The following is an 18,188-nucleotide window of genomic DNA, read 5'->3' on the forward strand; positions in this document are numbered from 1 at the left end:
TTCTACAGATGAGGCACAGAGTGATTCACTGACACTCTCAAGGTCATATTTTAGAAAGAAGTACAAAACTACAAAGCAGTGTTTCTGAACTGTTCAGGAACAATTCTTTAAAGAAGAATATTGCCATAAAACATGGACAATCTTTCAAGCTAAACTCATGTAATGTTAAGAATATAAGTTCACTTACAATCATCAAGGGATATTCTTCAAGCGTGAGGTATTCATAGGGACCCTTCACTTCAACAGTCACTGCCAAAACACAGTCCTCAGAATTAATGTAAAGGATGCAGAAATTAAACAAAAACATTGCATAAAATTTGTCTGATGAAATTAATGAAAAGTCCATCGGGTTATTTACTTTTAACCATTTCAATTCTGGTGATTAATACATTTATAGAGCACTCTGAAATTCCTGAGGTGTTCTCATGGTTCATGCTGTGTCCTGCACAGGCCTCTGCTCCCAGCAGTGGAAAAGCCCCCAGTTCCCAGACACACATCCTGTAAAGACTAGATTGAAGGTATTTCCTCCACAAACCCCAACTGGAACCACAGCCCAGCTCCTCTAAATTCCAAACACATTTCGTATAAACTTTTTCTTACAACACATCATTAATGTGCTTTGAAAAATAAAGGATTACAGTCCTTCATTCTGCTGTCCTCTTGTCTTCTAACTATCCTTACCTATATTTTCCTGTTTACTACTTTTTTTACCTACTTCAATTTAATGTGACTTTGCTTCATTAATGTATCATTTTCAGAAAATACTTTAAGATTTTTATTTATTTGACAGAGAGAGAGAGAGCACAAGCAGGAGGAGTGGGAGAGGGAGAAGCAGGCTCCCCACTGAGCAGGGAGCCCGACGTGGGGTTGGGGTTAGATCCCAGGACCCTTGGATCATAACCTGAGCCGAAGGCAGACGCTTAACCATCTGAGCCAGCCACCCAGGCACCCCTCATTTTCAGAAAATACTTAATAACAAAGTGGTTTATTTTTATAAAGTATTTAATAACAAGAATCTAAAAGATAGATTTGCCTTACTGAAGCAAAACTATGACTTTTAAAATTGGTAATTGATAAAGCTATTTTAGGTCTGATTTGATACTTATGTGAGAAGTGTTAGTCTGTGAAGACAGACTAACAATTGCCTATTCTACAAAAATTTCCTAGTTTTTACCAAGCAAAAAAGACATGCCATTATTAAAAGTAAGCCAACAAAAAAAAAGTAAACCAGGTCCAACATTCATATGAACAAAAGGAGCACCCCATAATAGCAATCATAAAAACTTTAAGCACACTGGTTACTAAACCTATACCTTCTTAATTTAATAAAACAGCAAATCAAATAATTAGTGAATATTTATATATCCTTTGCTTACTCTACGTCAGGCGTGAGCAAAATACAGCACATGGGCAAATTTGGTCACCTACTTTTTATAAATAAAGTTTCATTGGTAAACAGCCACATCCATTCACTTACATATTATCTATGGTTGCATTCACACAAAAATGGCAGAGTTGGGTAGCTGTATTAGAGACATTTATTATCGGGCTCTTTAAGAAAATTTGGATAACCCTAGCTCTATGTTAAAATATAAAATACATTTACTAAGCACTTACTATGTGACACACACTACAGAAAACAGAGGAGATAAAAAGATGAAGCTGTCTTCCACCATCTAGTGGATTAGCCGCTAGAAGGGAGAGAAAGTAGGAAAGCAAGACAGAGAACTACCCCTCTGAGCCAGACCTAGAAGGATGAGTGTGTATTTCCCAGAACAAAGTAAAAAGCCATCTGGGCAGGAGAAATAACATGAACAAAGACAAGTGTGAAAATGCATGATATATATTTAAAGAACATGTAGTCTGAGACCGCACCCAATAGCAAAAGGTAAACTGGGACAAGCTGCAGAGTTTTATAAGCCTTGCTGTACAAGGTGGACATTTTACAGGCAATGGGGAGACATCAAGGACTTAATGAAGGCAAAAAAGACGATAAAACTGTTCCAGAGAATTCTGGGAATTTCACATGGCATAGTTAAGTCCATGCTTTAAAGTACCTTCTTCTTGGGGCACCTGGGTGGCTCAGTCGGTTAAGCGTCTGCCTTTGGCTCAGGTTATGATCCCTGGATCCTGGGATCGAGTCCTGCAACGGGCTCCCTGCTCAGTGGGGAGTCTGCTTCTGCCTCTCCCCTCCACCCCCCCAACTCCTGCTTTCTCTCTCGTGCTTGCTCTCTCTCAAATAAAATTTTTTAAAAAAACAAATAAAAATAAAGTACCTTCTTCTTAGCTCCAAACAACAGATGGATAAAACAAAACAAAATAAGGGCATAAGCTCAAAAACAAGATAAACATCTCCAAATATCAAAACTGAACAAAAACTCAGAACAGTGTAAGAGGCTGAAGCTATGGTCATGTTTGACTCTGGGCCTGAAAAGCAAGCTATGGCAGTTGGGAGTGCATTTCCTATGGGATCACCAAAACTAGCAGGATTCTAAGGAAAAGGAGGAGCAGAGCCAGATTTGATGCATGAAGAGGCTAAGGTGGAATGGAACAGGGCTTCTTTTCCATCCTTTTCAAAGAAAGAAGGTTGAAAGTAAATGTTGGCAACTACTGCGTTAGACTATTACTCTTTAGAAAGCTATGGGCCTAGAAATACAGGATACACATACATCTTGGGTCCGGCAACTGTGCAGGGCCACCCGCTGGTTTACCTAGAACTGCTATATCCCATAGAACTATAAAGCATAAAACCCATTTCTGGATTGGGAATTAAAAGCACTCAATGCAACAATGTATAAAAAATATTTTTTTAATTAAGTCAAACAAAAGAAATAATGAAATAGAAAAGAAAGATACAGTTGGGAAAACTAACAAAAGTTGGTTCACTGGGATAAAAATAGCAGGGGGAGCAGCAGGCAGAGGGAGAAGCAGGCTCCCTGCCGAGCAAGGAGCCCGACAGGGTGCTCGATCCCAGGGCCCTTAAAGGACTGAGCTACCCAGGCACCCTCACAACAAACATTCTTAATTATTCCCTCCATTAAAGCAATTTTACACTACCCATCATGCATGACACAACTGGATAAGATGAATGGTAAAAAGGAACAAAATGTACTTACTGGTAAAAAGATTACTAAGTGAATTTTCTTTTGAGGATTCCTTTGAGGAGGAAATGCCAATATGTACAATAAAAATGTATGGTGCATCTTGCCAAGTTTTCAGTGGATCATGCATTGCCTGGAGAAAAAAAAAGACATCAATCTACAAGTCTTAAGAACTAAGAGCACATGTTAATATGAAAATTGTCTTCTAGAATGTGCCCAGAAACACAGCTGAGTTCTTCACTTTCATTCATTAAAAGAGTAGGCACAACAAAACAAACAGGCCTACAGTGCATACAATAAAGTATGTTAGACTATAAATTACTGAAGGACAGGACATTTTATATCTTGTTATGCACAAAAATCATGTATAAACATATTTTTTTTACAAGGAAAACCTCAGCTAAAAATTACTAAATTGAATCTATTTCATTAAGCCATGCTAGGATACTTGGTTATATTTTACACAGATAAAGTAAGCAGATTTAAATCACCTCAAAACAAAAACACCCATGATGTTGACAGTGAATTATATTATAAACACTAACTCCTGAATTTAATTCCCTTTGTTCAACGTCATTCTTAAGACTACCAGAATTTCTACTGAAAAGGACTCACATTTTTATCAAAAATTTAATCATTGGGGCACCTGGGTGGCTCAGATGGTTAAGCGTCTGCCTTTGGCTCAGGTCATGATCCCAGGGTCCCACATCGGGCTCCCTGCCGAGCTCCCTGCTAAGCAGGGAGCCTGCTTCTCCCTCTCCCTCTGCCTGCTGCTTCCCCTGCTTGTACACTCTCTCTGCCAAAAATAAATAAAAAATCTTAAAGAAAAAAATTTAATCATGGCTAGTCTACATGGAATTACTGTCCCTCATAGTAAAGGAAGTGGAGGGAACAGCCTCCATGTTTACAAAACTAGTCACTTGGGAAGAATCCGTTCCAAGGCCAGTCAGTTTATACATAGCCCAAGCAAAAAGCCTTCAAAAGATTTGTTGCCATACTTGTTAGATGGACTATGGACCTTCCCACAACCACAAGACTAAAACACAGATTAAGGAGATAAACACAGAAAATTATTGGCCTCTTCCTTGTGTGAAAAAAGGTATTGCTACTTAGACTTACAATTTATTACCTTCTGGTCTTAAAATTAAAAGAAACTTTTACCCAGACACCTCTGGGTAAGCTTCATTGATCTATAAAACCCCTCAACATGGATAACAGATTTTACATATTTATGTGTTTTCCTGTGGAGCCACAGGTTTTCTCAAATGTTCAAATTATCCTATAACCCAAGAAAGGCCAAAACAAGAGTTCAAAAATTATATTCCACGATACAAATCCAAAGTGTCAAAGTAGATTTAATGATTCTACAGCTATAATACATTTACTAGGTTATCTTAGTAACTTAAGAACATAAATTCCATGCTGAATCACATATTGATTTATCTCTGCCTAAAGGCCCCTTTCCGACAAAATTAAGGAGCAATTTATGAGAAAAAGTTAAAGCTTTAAAGTTATAGGTACATCATGTCCTTCACCCATAATTAACTGAACCTTTCCTGAACTTACATGTGCATTAACCAATAAAATTTAATTTGGCGTAATAAGCTGCTCTGGTACTAATTTTATACACCTTAAAACTACCTCTTACAAATTTCAAAAGGGACTCATTAATTCTCATATTCCAGCATCTGACAAAGTTTCCATCTAACTCTGGGATATACATATTTTGAGCCTGTAAAAATAACGATATGCCAAGTTTTGTCTTGGTAACCAAGCTTTAACAAGTCTAGTTCAGAATACTGAGAACATAATACCAATTAAAAATCTTAAAAGATATGCCAGGCACTCTTGCCAGAGGTTTAACATTTACTATAGTCCTTAATTCTCACAACAACCACATATGATAGGTACTATTATTGGCTCCTTCATAATTGTCCTTTAAGACGTGAATGGATAAAATAAACTGTGGTACATTCAAGTAGTGGAATATTATTTAGCACTAAAAAGAAATGAATTATCAAGCCATGAGAACGCATGGAGAAACCTTAAACTCAAAATACTAAGTGAAAGAAGCCAGTCTGAAAAGGCTATATATCACATAATTCCAACTATAAGACATCCTGGAAAATGCAAAACTATGTAGACAGTAAAAGAAAACAACAACAACAACAACAAAAAACAATCAGGGGCACCTGGGTGACTCAGTCAGTTAAGCATCTGACTCTTGATTTCAGCTCAGGTCATGATCTCAGGGTCATGAGATTGAGCCCCATGTGGGGCTCCACACTCAGCGGGAAGTGAGCTTGAGATTCTCACCCTTTCTCTGTCCCCCCCCCCCAACCCACTCTCTCAAATAAATAAATCTTTAAAGAAAAAAATCAATGCCAGGGGCTTGAAGGGAGAGATGACTAGGTGGAGGGAGCACTGAGGATTTTTAGGGCAATGAAACTATTCTCATAATGGTGTTTATCTGTCATTTTACATTTTATTAAAAACCAAATACTATACAACAAAAGGAACTAACACTAATGTTAACTATGGACTTTGGTTGATAACAATGTGTCAGTGCTGATTCATCAATTGTAACAAATGTGCCACACTGGCTGGTGCAAGACCATGATGGTGGGGGACTCTGAGTGCGTTTGTGGAGGAGTTATGTGGAAACCCTGCCTTTTGCTCTATTTTGTTATGAATATAAAGCTGCTCTAAAAAAGAAAATATACTAATTTAAAAAACATTACAGTGGTAAATATATCACATTACTGCTTAAATCAAACCATAAAACTGAATTAATAAAGACATTACATCTTCTTAGGAAAAAAAGGACAGAGAAAGGCCCCTTTGTCTGAAAAACATGTTTTCTGAGAGCTTTAATAAAAGGGGGTAGTGCTGAACTTGTGATTACCCTTTAAATAGGATTATCAGGGCCGCCTGGGGGGCTTAGTTGGTTAAGCATCTGCCTTCAGCTCAGGCCATGATCCCAGCCTGCTGGGATCAAGCCCCATGTCGGTCTCCCTGAACCTGCTTCTTCCTCTCCCCCTGCTTGTGCTCAATCTCCAATAAATAAGATCTTTTTAAATAAATAAATAAATGAATGAATGAATGAATAAATAAAGGATTATTAAAGTATTCTCTCGGGCCCAATTTTCAGGAAGAATGATCAAAGGACAGATAAATCTCTGACTTTTTATTATAATCTGACTAAATATCATTAAATATTACTTGTGATATTCAACAGGGTCATCTTTCGGCCAGCTTTAATCCCTAGGAACAGGGCTCAAGCCTTGAGTAGAATTTAAAAGTATGCTATGCACAGGGGGAGCCTGGCTGACTCAGTCGGGGAGCATGTGACTCTTGATCTTGGGGTTGTGAGTTTGAGCCCATTGTTGGGTGTCGAGATTATTTAAAAATAAATACAAAATCTTTAAAAAAAATAAAAGTATGCTATACACAAAATAAATGTTTGGCCTCAACAATAATTTTTTAAAAATACAATTTACAACAATTTAACCTGACAAACTGCATAAAACCTGTTTTAAATTATAATAGCCACTGTTTGTGAGCAAAGAGGGAAACTCAATCCAATTTTCTTAGGACAATAAATTGCTATAATTTTTCTCTAGAGCACACTGACAAAATATAAAAAAAACTTATAAATTGTGCATACACCTGGACCTAGCAATTCCACCTCTAGGAATTAAGGCTAAGAAAATATTATAAAAGTGCACGGGGTGCCTGGGTGGCTCAGTCAGTTAAGCATGTTCAACTCTTGATCTCAACTTAGGTCTTGATCTCAGGGTCCTGAGTTCAAGCCCCAGTGTGAAGCCTACTTAAAAAAAAAAAAAAGTGCACAAAGATACAGCTACACATTATGAATGGGACCTTAGCTATAATAGTGAAAATTTGGAAACAAAACAATATACATCGTAAAATGAAATAGTATGCAACCATGAAAAAAGTAAAATAGCACTCAATGTACCAATCTATTAAGTGAAAACAAAAAATTATATAGCAGTATATATAATATGATCTCACTTTGGTCAATATGCATGTGTTCTGTGTAATCACACTGAACTGCTACAAAATAAAATTACAAGGGATTTTTACTTTTACGTTATACAAGCAACATGTTTGCCAACATGAAGTCTTTTGAAACCAGAATATAAAAATTTTTTTAATCTTCAAAATTAATCACTGAAGTGCTCTTTAAAATTGCAAAATAATGAAACATAAATGTCTAACAACAGATAGTTTGCTAACAAACTGCAATGTATTCATACAAAATACTCTGCAGTGACTTAAATTATGATGTCATAACGATATTTACTAAACTGGAAGGATGTCCATGTTACACTGCCAAGCTAAAAAAAAAGTTACAACATAATATATATTGTAGGATTCCCATTATTAAATAAATATAAGCATGCTCAGAGACAAAAGACTATAAAGTAAATATATTTAAACTCTATCGGTGTGTGGTAGTATTACAGATAATTATTTTCTTCTTTGCATTTATGTATGTTTTCTAAATTTTTGAACAGATTAGCAATAAGAAAAAAACCAACATTGTTTAAAAAAAAAAATTTAGTGAGTTCTGCAGTGCCAAACTCATCTTTAGGTTAAAATTCTATAAACTGTAAATCAGGGCAGGGAAAGTGGGGATACTTCCAGAATGGCAGAATGAAGACCTCTGAAAATACACTCATCCCTAAAAGCAACAAGAACATGGGCAAAAATTATCTAAATCAACATTTCTGCAAGTCCAGAAATTAGCTAAAGACTTGCGCCAACCCTAAATGTGTTTCCTTAAGAAAAACAGTTGGGTCTCATTAAGAAAAGCAAGCCTGTGGTGTTTTTGTTCATCCTAATCCCATCTCCCTCTTCCAAGCACCTTAAAACCAAAGTTCTCACAACTCTAATGGCTGTGAAAAACAGCAGTTTGGCAGGCACCGGAAAAAAGACAGAACAAGTTTGGAGATACCCTAAAACTGTCTGGCAGGTGCTGAAAAGCTCCTTTCCCAGGTCTTATCTTTTATATGACCTAATCCAGCCTCATTCAGTGGAAAGGATCCTATACTCAGGACCCTGTCAAAGGCACTCAGCAGCAACTGTGATAGATCACAACTGTCCCCTCAGCTGATGTTAGTAGGCTGGGCTATCAAAAGGCTGACTAAAAACTTAAAAGGAAAAACTGGAAATGAGATGACCATAGGGGCTTTGAAAAGCTCCAAAATATTCCTGAAAATCTACAAGGCTACAAGTACATGCAGATTTGTGCACATATATATGGGGCTATACACATATACCTAAGAGAGGCCTGAGAAGGCCCTAATCACTCACCTCTGACTGATCTTAAGGTTCTGCACAAGAAGGAAGTGAAAGTTAAGACAGTTTTAAATTGTGAAAGAAGCCAGACACAAGACCACAAACTGCATGATTAGATTTATATAAAAATGAATAGAACAGGCAAATTCATAGACAGAATAGTGGTTGCCTGGGGCTGGGACAAGGGTGGAAAGAAAAGTGACCGCTAATGGCTTTGCCATATTCAAACAGTGACTTTCTGAGTGATGGAATTAGATCCTGATTGGTGGTTGCACAACTTGTGAATATACTATACAAAACACTGAATTACAGGTTTTAAAAGGCTGAATTCTGAGATGAGTATGTCTGAATAAAGTCATTATAAAACTTAAAACTTTAATCAGTTTTGTAAAAAGCATGACCCAACATGGTTAACAGTCTTATTTCCTCTACATTTTTAAGAGGTAAAGTTTTGAGGAATTAGTTATCATGAATTAGAAAGTATATTATGAAAATAAAGGCATATTTATCATTTTCAATCTTTTTTCAATTTTCCAAACTGTCTTCCAGTTATATTCTATCCAAAGGTAATTTTAGATGGAGTTTAAGGTTCTTTCTTAAAAGGTTCTCCTATTTATGAGTCATATTTATCGGGTGATAATTACAAAAACAATAGATTGTAGCAAATAGGGAAAATGCAGGAAACACATAAAATAAAAATGGCTCATATTATCCACAAAAACCATTATTAACATTTTGGTGTTTAAAGTTTATTTATTTTTTTTTTTAGTAATCTCTACACCCAAGGTGGGATACAAACTGACAAACCCAAGAATTAAGAGTCACATGCTCTACTGACTAAGCCAGGCAGGCACCCCAACATTTTGGGGTTTAAACTTCCATTCTTAAGTTTCTTTTTTAAATGGTACGATACCAAGGTAATTCAAAACACATAAACCTAAGAAAACTGAAATATGGGCTCAATGCCCCAAATTCCCTACTATACTTACAGTTTTGTCTCCAGTAAGGGTAAGATTTGTTCCATTCTCCTTAGCCTTTAAACATTAAAAAAGGAAAAGAAAATTAATTCAGAATTTTTACTTTACTCTCAGAAATATATAACAATGAAAACAATTACCTCCTGTTTTTCTCCTAAGAGAGGCAATCGCACAAAATCCCCAGAAAAGCTCTATGAAAGAAACATAACATTAAAGTTAAAGAAGTATAATAGTAAAAGCATAGTTCAAAATCCACAGAAATGGTTAAAGCAAAACTTACTGTAACAATAAATAATATGGCACTGACAGACAAAAGATTTCCAATTAACCATAAATAAGCGAATAAACCCATGCAGAGAACTAAAAATAGTATCAGACTAAACTGGCCACTCAATTTTTCTATTAAGAATTAAAGATTTTTAAGAATTAAAAAAAACCTTAATGCTTAGGATGGAGAGATCTTATGGTTCCCCTCTTGCTACAGATGAGAAAAATATGGCTCAACATTATAAAGCTTTAGATGCAGAAATGGGATTTGAAAGTAGGATTTTTAACTCTTGTGCTCCTTCCACCACCACACACTCATGCCTAAAAAAAACTACACTAATTACCTTTCTTATCAGTTATCAGCAGATGAGGCATTCTCCCTCCTGAGTAATTAGAACACGTATTTCAACCCTGTTACATTAGACTGGAGGAGGAGAAGTAAGCTTAGCAATAGGGGTATATGCCAAGACCCTGGAAAGATTATAGCAGATCTCAAAGTGAACCTTGGGCAACAGCATACAACAGGTAGCTTTCCATGATCAAATCCAAGAAAGGCCAATCAATCCTCCCAGGCTAGAAAACTAACAGAAAGCTGCTTACTCAACATTCCACTGTTTCTAGATTTCTTATTCTTTCACCATTTTAAAGATATCTTCTTTTTCCTCCAAACCCATAAAATCTAAGCTATAACAAGAACTCAATTATCAGTTGTTATAGTTCAATTATCAATTACTTCATTTGCTTATCAATCACTAATTATTAAGTTAAGGCCTTCTTATAAATCAACTTTACTTCTAGTAACTGGACAGAAAACCTAGCTTTTGGTGAACTCTGCCTCTACAAGGTAATTTGGTAAATATTCAAAAGCAATAAACACAGTAAGGACAAAAAGGCTACAGTTAACAATAACTTTTCAACACCCATAAAATATATAACTTTTCTATCAAAAAAATGATGCTAGATCCTATTTCTATGAAAAAATTTTAGAATATAAATTCCACTTACATGATTACGTACCTGTAAGCATTAAAAACACACATTATTCACCTCTTCTCCTTTACTCAAGAAAAGGTGCGGGGATGCCTGGGTGGCTCAGTTGGTTAAGCAACTGCCTTGGGCTGAGGTCATGATCCTGGAGTCCCAGGATCGAGTTCCACATCAGGCTCCCTGCTCAGTGGGGAGTCTGCTTCTCCCTCTGACCCTACCCCTTCTTGTGCACTCTCTCTCATTCTCTCTCTCTCAAATAAATAAATAAAATCTTTAAAAAAAAAAAGGTGTAAAATTCAACTCTTTGAGTTCAGGTCTGTAGCAATAAAATCTAGAAACACTGATTTTTCTGAGAACGTATCAGTTAGATGAGATGACAAGAGAACTGAAAATTGGATGTTTCAAATGCCCATCAGTGGATGAATAAACAACAAAATGTGGTGTGTGTGTGTATACACACACACACACACATACATATATATACAATTCGTCCTTAAAAAGAATTAAATTCTGATACATATGGATGAACCTTGAAAACATTTCACAATTCACCAAGGGAAAGAAGCCAAACAGATATTGTATGATTCCACTTCTTTGAAGTATCTAAAATACTGAAATTCATGGAGACAAAGTAGAATAGTTGTTACCAGGGATGGGGGAGGGGAGTGTTATTGTTTAAAGGTTATGAAGTATCAGTTTGGGATGATGAAAATTCTGGAGATGGCTACTGATAGTTGCCCAATAATGCAAACGTACTTAATGCCCCTGAATGGCGTACTTAAGAATGGTTAAGATGGTGGCAAATTTTTTTTTCTACCATAAAAAAAATGGGGATTTGCTTTTTACACACAAAGGAAAGCACATCCTCTTTTTAATGAGATAAACACTAAGTGGCTGACTATGCACCTTTGGAACACGCTTCTAAGTTAGTTCTATCAAAACAAAGAATTGGGAAGTGGGAAATGGGGAATCATCAAAATTACACATATTACACATTTCACCTCTTCTATTTCCCTCCAACCACTATCAAACATTACCTGTGTTTTAAAGAGTTCACTGCAGTTGTGGAACAACTTTGATGACGTTTGGTATTTCCCAGACAAACCTTTTTTTTCCTTAAGGTTTTCCAAATATGTCTCCACTTCTTCTGCCTATAAAAACAGAGAAAATACAAAGTATACAACATACTTTTCACAAGTAAGGTATTTAGAAGATAACAAATAGATAGCCTATAGGACAGATACATGCTTGGATTTGCTATTTTAAAAGTTAACAGCATCAGATAAAAACTGTGTAATAGTATCCAAGAATCTCAGTTTTAGACTCTAAAGTACAGAATTCTAGTCCATTGCTCACAAAGAGTTCTTCTAAAAATTCTAGGAAGACCTGGAAAATGTCAGTCCAGAAGGTTTTGTCACAAGAAAATATATTTACAAAAGTTAATAAACTAAACTGCCAACACCAACAAAAAGATATACTTGTGCTCATAAGCTTAGAGCACAAAACTACTGTAGCTATTCATAGCCCACTGTTGATATTCTGAAAAAACTCATCATTTCTGTGGCTGCATCTATCAGTTCTGTGATTTTCCTCCTATACCTATATCCCTAATCTTCCCCTTTTTTTCCTACGCTCCAGTTTTACATCTCCAACTATCTGCATGTCATTTCTATAATTCTGTCCTGTGGCAACCCAACATAATTTTTACATTCTTAACTTATCTTACCTATAAAGACCAGATCTGCTAAGCTCTTGACCAGTTCATTCCAAGTATCAAATGTATGAAGGTTTTTTTTAAGAACATAATTTTTTTTTTCAGATTTTATTTATTTATTTGACAGAGACAGAGACAGCAAGAGAGGGAACACAAGCAGGGGGAGTGGGAGAGGGAGAAGCAGGCTTCCCACTGAGCAGGAGCCAGATGCTGGGCTCGAGCCGAAGACAGATGCCCAACAACTGAGCCACCCAGATGCCCCAAATGTATCAAGTTTTTAACTGTAAATTCAATTAGTGATTAAGAGAAAAAGATCAATAATGCTTCAAACTATACTCTGGACATATTATCATTTCTCTCTAAATTCTTCAGTCCTTTTAGTCTTCCTCGCCCTACCACTCCTATCCAATGTTGTACAACAAAAGCAAAAAATAATCACCACCACCACAAAAAAGGTAATGTAAAACCCTAACAGAAGGCAGAAATCAAAAAGCTTAAGGTTTGAAAAAACAACTGGATGGTGGACATTTTTTAAAGACTAGTTAAAATATCTTTGGAAAGGAAAAAAGAAATAAATGGAGACGAGAAACAGAACGGAAAAGGCCTTGAAATATCCATCTTGGAGCCATATATCTTCAGTGCCCAAGTACAGTGTACTATGTCAACTCTGAAATGAGGTCTAAAACTATTTCCATACTACTAATAAAAAAATAATATGCTATTTGCCTTGTACTGATAATGCAAAAGTAATGATAGGTAAAATTGCTGCCCCATATCAGGAACCAAGGCAGTGGCATCTAATTGTACCAGTAGTCATCACAATCGATCACATATGGCTTAAAAAAAATAAATAAATAAAATGCCAGTTTTACATAAGAATGTCCTTAATGAAACAGTAAAAACTATTAACATTATTAAATCTGGACTTTTGAGTTTGTGCATTTTTTTAATATTCTATGAGACAAAATGGGCAATATGCAAAATATTATAAATGAGATAAAACACTTTACAACTGTTTTGACTTATAACCTGAACTATCCACTTTCTTCATTTGCCTGAAAGAATAACTGACAAGGGGCACCTGGGTGGCTCAGTCATTAAGCGTCTGGCTTCGGCTCGGGTCATGATCCCAGGGTCCTGGGATTGAGCCCGCATCAGGCTCCCTGCTCAGCGGGAAGCCTGCTTCTCCCTTTCCCACTCCCCTTGCTTGTGTTCCTTCTCTGGCCCTCTCTTTGTCAAATAAAATCTTACAAAAAAAAAAAAGAATAACTGACAAACTACAGTAATTCAGATTTGGTTATCTGGGAGATACTTTCTTGAAAATGGGCAAAGGGAGGCTGTTACTTCAAGGAAGACAACTGAGAGTACTCTTTGCCAATGATAAAATTTGAGCTTTCAAATTGTTCTTCCTCACAATGAGCTTAACAGTGTCCAATACTTAAGAGGGAGTTTCTGATGTGACAAGAGGGTAATATTAGCAAATATGACTTCGGGATGCCTCGGTGGCTCAGTCGGTTAAGCATCTGCCTTCGGCTCAGGTCATGAACCGAGGGTCCTGGGACTGAGCCCCACATAGGGCTCCCTGCTCAGCAGGGAGCCTGCCGCTCCCCCTGCTTGTGCACGCTCGCTCTCTTTCTGACAAATAAAATCTTTAAAAAAACAAATATAATTTCAACTTAATTGTAGAATGAGTTAGTATTTTAAAGATTTATAAAATTCAGTCAAGCAGTATTTTTGAAATAACCAAAATCAGACATAGGTAAAAGACCAAAGTGCATGACACACCAACTTATTTAAATACAAAAGAGTAGGAATAAAATTCACTGATATGGTTTCAGATTCCACATTGCCACCAACCTTTAAGAAACTCTACTTGTTATGTTTTGGTATAGAAATCAAAGAACACTATTCACAATTATCTGAAAACACTATTAAAATATCATTCCCTTTTCCAACTATGTATCTGTATGAGGCCACATTTTGTACATATACTTCAACCAAAATAATGTATCACAATAAACTGAGTGAAGAAGATAGAAGAATTCAGCTGTCTTCTATTATATCCAACATTAAATGAAGGGCTTTGCAAAAATACAAAACAATACCTCTTCTGTGTTTTTTTGGAAATTATTTTTCATTAAAAAAATGTTTTTTGTATTAACATGCAATGGCTTGTTACTGCTATCTTAAAACAAATTAATACATATATCTGTATTTTCTGTTTTAATTTCTAATACAGTAACCCACGAGAACAAAAGACTTTTTGGAAACTGCAGTAATTTTTTTTAAGGAATGCTTCATGAATTGGGTGTCATCCTGGGCAGAGGCCATGCTAATCTTCTCTGTATTGTTCCAATTTTAGTATATGTGCTTGTTAGAAGGTGGAGGAGGAACAATAAAGTATTCCATAAACTGAGAAAGTATTTTGAGACAAGAAAACGAAGCAGGCAGCTCTCTATAGTTTACGCAGAGTTTTATTCAGGGTAACTTACTGACAGGGGGAGGAAAATGGGCAGAGGACAATTCACAGCAGTTGCAGAGTTATTCTCTGCAAAATCCAGACCTTAGTCCATAGATATTATACAGTGAGCGGACACACAGGAGGGCACTGTAGTGAGATCAAAGGATTCCCATGCACCTGAAAAGAGCTTGCATGCACCTAATTAACAGCTAATCATTAATTAGATCTTGTGGCACCACCTGTGCATCAGGAAAGGTTAAGACTATGTTATCTCTAACAGATTCATGGAAGGCCAAAACAAGCCTCCCCCAATCCTGGCTTTGGTAGGCATTCCCCCCACTTTTTTAAATTTTTTATTTATTAAATTCAATTAATTAACATATAATGTATTATTGGTTTCAGAGATAGAGTTCAGTGATTCATCAGTCTTATATAATACCAGTACTCATACATCACATGCCCTTCTTAATGCCCATCACCCAGTTTCCCTAGCCCCCCACCCCCTTCCCCTCCAGCAACCCTCAGTTTGTTTCCTAGAGTTAAGAGTCATTTATGGTTGGGAGCCTGGGTGGTTCAGCTGGTTAAGTGTCTGTCTTCGGCTCAGGTTATGATCCTGGAGTCCTGGGATCAAGTCCCGCATTGGGCCCCCTGCTCAGCGGGGAGTCTGCTTCTCCCTCTACCCTTCACCCCGCTCATGCTCTCTCCCACTCTCTCAAATAATAAAAATAAAATCTTTAAGCAAAATAGTCTCTTATGGTTTGCCTCCCTCTCTGATTTCACCTTGTTTTATTTTTCCCTCCCTTCCCCTATGATCCTCTATTTTGCTTCTTGAATTCCACATATGAGTGAGATCATATTAACTGTTTCTCTGACTGACTTATTTCACTTAGCATAATACCCTCTAGTTCCGGGCGCCTGGGTGGCTCAGTTGGTTAAGTGACTGCCTTCGGCTCAGGTCATGATCCTGGAGTCCCGGGATCGAGTCCCACATAGGGCTCCCTGCTCAGCAGGGTGTCTGCTTCTCCCTCTGACCCTCTTCCCTCTCGTGCTCGCTCTCATTCTCTCTCTAATAAATAAATAAAATCTTTAAAAAAAAATACCCTCTAGTTCCATCCACATTGTTGCAAATGTCAAGATTTCCCTTTTTTGATGGCTGAGTAATATTCCATTGTGTGTGTGTGTGTGTGTGTGTGTGTGTGTGTGTGTGTGTGTGTGTATGTATGTGTGTGTGTATATATATATGTGTATATATATATATATATATATATATACACACCACATCTTCTTTATCCATTCATCTATTGATGGACATCTGGGCTCTTTCCTTCGTTTGGCTATTGTGGACATTGCTGCTATAAACATTGGGGTGCATGTGCCCCTTCGAATCACTATATTTATATCCTTTGGATAAATACCTAGTAGTACAATTGCTGGGTTGTAGGGTAGCTCTATTTTCAACCTTTTGAGGAATCTCCATACTGTTTTCCAGAGTGCTGCACCAGCTTGCATTCCCACCAACAGTGTAGGAGGGCTCCCCTTTCTCCTTATCCTCACCAACATCTGTCATTTCCTGACTTGTTCATTTTAGCCATTCTGACTGGTGTAAAGTGGTATCTCATGGTTTTGATTTGTATTTCCCTGATGCTGAGTATGTTGAGCATTTTTCCATGAGTCTGTTGGCCACTTGTATGTCTTCTTTGGAGAAATGTCTGTTCATGTGTTCTGTCCATTTCTTGATTGGATTATTTGTTCTCTGGGTGTTGAGCTTGATAATAGATTTTTGGATATTTCTAAGATTATGTTATAATAATCTCCAAGGGGCCTGAAACACATAGCCCCACAAGAGAAGTAACTAAACAAACATAAACAAAATGGAGGGCCAAAGATGGGATTCAGTACTGTCAGCATTCCTACAGTGCTGCCAAAGTGAGCAGGAATCTGCAGTAATTTTTAAGGGTTGAGACCAGAAAGTTTGAGAATTGCTAGCATGGTAGGTCTGCAAACTGGGAAGCACAGAAGATTCTAATTTCAGCTCTCCTGCTAGCTACATGACACTCCTTCCTCTATACGGTAGGACACGATGATATTTAAAGTCCAAGAAAGTCTGTTAATTTTATATTCCTTACCTTGAAGTTGTATATTTCATTGTAACAATCAGCACTTTTCAGATACCAGGTTATATTCAAAGATGCATCACAAGGTTCTCCGTCAACTATAAAAGAAGAAAACTTTGTGAATAAAGATGATTCCCAAAGCATTTTTCCTAAACTGTTACCCCACATTCTATTTTTCCTGCTAAATTTAGATACTCAAAGACCATCTCTTCTCTGAACACAAGGTACTGAATATACGTAAAAAGAAGTGGATATTCTTCAGATAAAAGTACTGTTGTTCACAAAAGAAGTTTCTGACCTGCTTAAGTATATCTACTTTTATGCCTTAAAACCTGCTTCTGGTTCTCTGCTGGAAAAAAACCTGGAAGTGATATAGCAGTCCTAAGTTAAAACCAGTCTTCTATTATCATTCAAATTATTTACTGAGCAGAGCACTTAAGTATACAAAGTTACATGACACTGCGTTAGGCTAGAGAACAGGACTCTGTAGGAGGCTACATTCTAGTTGGAGAAACAAGGAATAACATTAAGGACATCATAGGGCAGTATTCAAAATAGTTCCACTGAGGGAAAAATTAATGGCTTAGACCTTGAAAGATACCAAAACTAGACAGAAAGAAAAAAGGAAAAAAAGCAAACCTGGCTGGGGAAGGTAGGAAGACCAAAAGCAAAAATGAAAGACTCTTCCCAAAACCCTTAAGAGAGGCCTCAAGGAACCTCATGAAGTCAGAGCCTCATAACTAATTAAACATAGTTTGGAACAAATTACTGTAGTGGACCAAGGCATTAGTCTGAAAATTTGAGAGCACAAATCTGACCGTATCACTGATCAGCTGTCCCACCTGGAAGTCAGTTTATCTTTGATTCCAGCTGCATTATGGAAAATATACTAGAAGATACCTGCTTTATACAAATGTGACAAAGATAAACATGACTGCATCTATGAATCTATTTTTGGTTCTTAACAAAAGGTCCACACCTAAAATTATTACCTTTCCCTTTTCTTTGTTTTGAATTGTTTTCTCAAATTAATTTTCGAGTGACATACTTTTACGAGGGTCAATTAAAATACACAAAACTCTGATGTGCTAAATAGAATTTATGGAAATGATAAAAAGGATATTTGTGATCTCACTGTTAACTATTCAGAAGAACCATACAAAGATGGGATTAACTCAACAGAGCCAATAAGAAAATCCCCTAAACAAAAGATCTGCAGAAAGACTTGGCTGAAAAAATAAT

The 18,188-nt window shown here is 36.7% G+C and overlaps 1 protein-coding gene and 1 pseudogene across 4 annotated transcripts in view; both read right to left on the reverse strand.

The window, feature by feature from the left end:
- TMEM87A (transmembrane protein 87A) overlaps positions 1-18,188 on the reverse strand; it is a 42,282-nt gene that overhangs the window by 21,022 nt on the left and 3,072 nt on the right. For all 4 annotated transcript variants that reach the window (XM_088024738.1, XM_088024739.1, XM_088024737.1 and 1 more), the window contains exons 3-8: positions 16,959-17,044; positions 11,695-11,808; positions 9,544-9,594; positions 9,416-9,460; positions 3,117-3,234; positions 188-249 (exon numbers count right to left, since the gene is read on the reverse strand). In XM_088024738.1, coding sequence (XP_087880864.1) covers positions 188-249; positions 3,117-3,234; positions 9,416-9,460; positions 9,544-9,594; positions 11,695-11,808; positions 16,959-17,044 — 476 coding nt within the window. The remainder of the gene's footprint in view (positions 1-187; positions 250-3,116; positions 3,235-9,415; positions 9,461-9,543; positions 9,595-11,694; positions 11,809-16,958; positions 17,045-18,188) is intronic.
- Positions 14,653-14,752, reverse strand: LOC114201680 (U6 spliceosomal RNA; annotated as a pseudogene).

The sequence above is a fragment of the Eumetopias jubatus genome, unplaced genomic scaffold (genome assembly GCF_037043125.1).
Source record: "Eumetopias jubatus isolate StellerSeaLion01/CBP00866 unplaced genomic scaffold, mEumJub1_p1.0 scaffold_7, whole genome shotgun sequence".
NCBI classification, from domain to species: Eukaryota; Metazoa; Chordata; class Mammalia; order Carnivora; family Otariidae; genus Eumetopias; species Eumetopias jubatus.